The sequence below is a fragment of the Sinocyclocheilus rhinocerous genome, unplaced genomic scaffold (assembly GCF_001515625.1).
Source record: "Sinocyclocheilus rhinocerous isolate Xijiao unplaced genomic scaffold, SAMN03320098_v1.1 scaffold556, whole genome shotgun sequence".
Taxonomy (NCBI): domain Eukaryota; kingdom Metazoa; phylum Chordata; class Actinopteri; order Cypriniformes; family Cyprinidae; genus Sinocyclocheilus; species Sinocyclocheilus rhinocerous.
The window spans coordinates 217,093-220,830 of NW_015631074.1; the positions used below are offsets into that span (position 1 = coordinate 217,093).

General features: G+C 33.4%; 1 protein-coding gene across 1 annotated transcript in view; it reads right to left on the reverse strand.

The window, feature by feature from the left end:
• Positions 1-3,738, reverse strand: part of LOC107741563 (atrial natriuretic peptide receptor 2-like) — a 16,806-nt gene that overhangs the window by 2,701 nt on the left and 10,367 nt on the right. Inside the window, exons 9-15 of the mRNA XM_016554318.1 lie at positions 2,875-2,961; positions 2,575-2,718; positions 2,365-2,486; positions 2,119-2,263; positions 1,221-1,269; positions 1,018-1,125; positions 714-833 (exon numbers count right to left, since the gene is read on the reverse strand). Coding sequence (XP_016409804.1) covers positions 714-833; positions 1,018-1,125; positions 1,221-1,269; positions 2,119-2,263; positions 2,365-2,486; positions 2,575-2,718; positions 2,875-2,961 — 775 coding nt within the window. The remainder of the gene's footprint in view (positions 1-713; positions 834-1,017; positions 1,126-1,220; positions 1,270-2,118; positions 2,264-2,364; positions 2,487-2,574; positions 2,719-2,874; positions 2,962-3,738) is intronic.

The following is a 3,738-nucleotide window of genomic DNA, read 5'->3' on the forward strand; positions in this document are numbered from 1 at the left end:
CATTAAAAATCTCAAGCTGGAAACAGTCACAGCACATGTACTTTAAAGTCCACTAGGTGGAACCATTTGGACAACATTTACTGAATATCTTTATTTATTGGTGTTTTTTTTATGTAATAATGATTATGAATAATACTTTTCCCACTGTAATTATATACACACACACACACACACATAAAATTAGTACGTTTTCAATTATTTTATAATATTCTATAACTTACAATACAATATTCAATGTGTACATATATAAGAACAAGATGTGTATATACATACACACACACACACTAGTTGCACTCTGTCTAGTAACAATTTATACTAATATTATACTATTAAATAAATACAGTGGGTACGGAAAGTATTCAGACCCCCTTAAATTTTTCACTCTTTGTTATATTGCAGCCATTTGCTAAAATCATTTAAGTTAATTTTTTTTCCTTATTAATGTACACACAGCACCCCATATTGACAGAAAAACACAGAATTGTTGACATTTTTGCAAATTTATTTTAACTTAAATGATTTTAGCAAATGGCTGCAATATAACAAAGAGTGAAAAATTTAAGGGGGTCTGAATACTTTCCGTACCCACTGTACCTGGTGCATATAATTACTCAAATTATTCTGTGTCAAGTCACTTTATGCTTATTGTGCTTTCAATAATTGTATTATTTTAATAACTGTAAAAGAAAGACTTGATTAGATGAGAAACATACCAGGTTCATCATCATATCCACAGGGCTGACCTTGTGCGGGTTCATTTTATCGAGAATCTTTTTCACCTGCTCAAACGTCGGCCTCATGGTCACATTGTGGTTCCAGCATCTCTTTATCAGCTGCGTGAAATTTGACTACGAACACTGAGTGCGTTTCATTTATCCACAGTTATCATCTTTTAATCAGGCATGGTAAACATTCACATCAACGGCAATTCATTGAAGTAATTGATCTTCAACGAAACGTGCCACAAGAGGACATGTGCTTAAGTAAATAGCATGCATCAATTATGTCCATACAAACCTCACAGTAATCATCAGGATCTGGGCAATCATTGTCTGATTTCCCAGCATTCAGTTTGGGAAGTGATGGGCGCCACATGACATCAAGCTTCACTGAATCTGCCTGTTCCTGCTCATGAAACAACAATTGCACTTCTTATCATCACCTCTTCCGCAAAAAACTGTCTAAAAACCCCAACACCTTCCTGATCCTTGAATACTTACTGAAATGAGGTCACTGCGAGTAGCGATTTCCACCAAGATAATAGAGTAGCTTGAGAACAGGAAGAAAAGACAAATGTTTATTTCATGCTTCTTAGAGACTGAGTTTTGTTTGAGGACAAACCGCTGCTCTAGGATGCATCTATAAAATATACAAAACATTTACATGTATCCGAAGAAAAGAACAGGGTTATTCCTGTCACGTCGGACATTTTCTAGACTTTAATAACTTTAATATCATTTTCTAGTTTAATGGCATTTATTTATTTATTTGTACATTTTGATTTATTTATTTAGAATTTTCCTTTAGTTATGTATTTATTTATTTATTAATCTATTTATTTACACTGCCGGCCAAATGTTTGGAATAATTAAGACTTTTGTAATAATGGTAAAGATTTTTTAACTCTATTATTAGAATGATTTCTGAAGGGTCATGTGACACTGAAAACTGGAGAAATTATGCTAAAAATTTAGCTTTATATCACAGGAATAAATTACATTTTAAAATATATTAAAAAAGAAATCAGTTATTTTAAGTTGTAATAATATTTCACAATACTACTGTTTTTACTGTATTTTTGATTAAATAAATGCAGCCTTGGTGAGCATAAGAGCATCCTTCAAAAAAAAAAAAAAAATGTATTCCAAACTTTTGGCAGGCAGTGTATTTATTTATTTGTTAGTTAGTTTATTTTAATTAATTGAACCGAGAAGTGAATATGTGAATTTTAAATATTTTAATTTATTAACTTATTAACATTTTAGCACATTTATTGAGAAATATTAAAGATTTTAAAATTAACTTTAGACTATTTCAAATATGTATTTATTTGCTAAAACAAAAGTGTTTCATATTTAAAAATATTAAAAATACATAAGGTTCAAGCATTTCTCCAACCTGTACACATCAGCTGCGACTGTGAAACTGGTGCTGATTCTCAGCAGAACTTCAGGTGCGCAGTAAATGCGATAGACGCTTTGACATTGGAAATTGGTGCTCATGTCCTCAAAGTCCTCCTTTCTGTAGGCCATCAGCCCGTAATCTGTATCATTAAATATTATATGTCTTATTTCAGATTTCAGATTTTTCTCAAGTTGTAATATATCTAAGAAGTGCGCCTCTAGAACATCTAAAATGATGTACCTGATATTTTGCAGACCCACCGGTCATCAATCACACAATTGCGTGAATGAAGACGGCCATGGAACATTTTGTGCTGATGCAGGTAAGCCATTCCTCGAGCAATATCAGTAGCAAAAGACAATCTGTAAACGTTAAGTGTTCATTTTATTTATGAAGTACCATCCTGAAGCATTTAAAGAGCTTTCTCACAATGCCACAAGACAGATTTACCGAAAACCCCAATTGATGGGGACATCCTCGTTCAACAGCACGTCTGCCAGGCTTCCCTTTGGACAATATTCAGTGATAATGCTTATGAAAGGAACTTCAATGCAGCCTCCTAAGAACTTGGAAAGGTTTGGGTGATCAAGCTCCCTGGTAAAAAAGAAACAGTAACAGTCTTAATTTCTTCGCCAAATATTCGGCTTGAATTACCCATCACAAAATCCTGAACAAGTCACTTGTCCAAGTAAAAGTACGTCTGATTTCAGTGTAGTTTCATTTGCAAGAATTGTGGGTACAGCTACTCACCTGACCTCTTTGACCTCTTTTCTGATTGTTTTAGTGAGGGTAAAGTGTTTCTTCTGTATGTGTTTTACAGCTACAGTCCTTCCATCACTGTAAAAACAAAAGAAAACACAAAACAAAAAAAGTTAAGATATAAGACAACACAACACAAAAAACCGAGACATGACAAGATAAAGACAAAAAAAACAAAACAAGACAAACCAAAAAAACAAAGACAAAACAAAACAATGACAAGATATAAAAGCAAAGACAAAAAAACAAGACAAACAAAAGTAAACAATGGCAAAACATAAAAACAAAGACAACAAGGCAAGAAAAGACAAACAAAAAAGACAAGACAAAAAACAAAACAAGTCCAGACAAACAAAAATGACAAAATGAAACAAAGATCAGGGTTTCCGCGGGTCTTAAAAAAAGTCTTAAATTTAGTTGTATCAGATTTAAGGCCTTAAAAAGTCTTACATTGTACAAGAAAGTCTTAATTATGATTTCAAGAGGTCTTAAATTTGGGGACGGAAAGACCAGAATAGCGATATGGCTGAATGTGACGATTAAACTTCAAAAAGGTTATGATTTCATTAAATAAACATGAGCACTGCACATTCAAAGTCAGGTGCTGCCCTGCTCTGTGTACAGCAGTTACCGGGAAAACAGTGATATTTCTACCAAACACTCCACCTGCTGGCAGAGAATGAATGAGCATTTTCAATAAAACTGATGTTTTGTTCAGAGTTCAGACCAATGCAAAAATCGACCCATGTTTTTACCCTGCAAACACGCAGAGCTTTAAATGTTAACTGGCGGATCGATAAGAAGACAATGCATTATAAAAATCTAAACAGTATAGGGGTGTGCGATATGTATCGT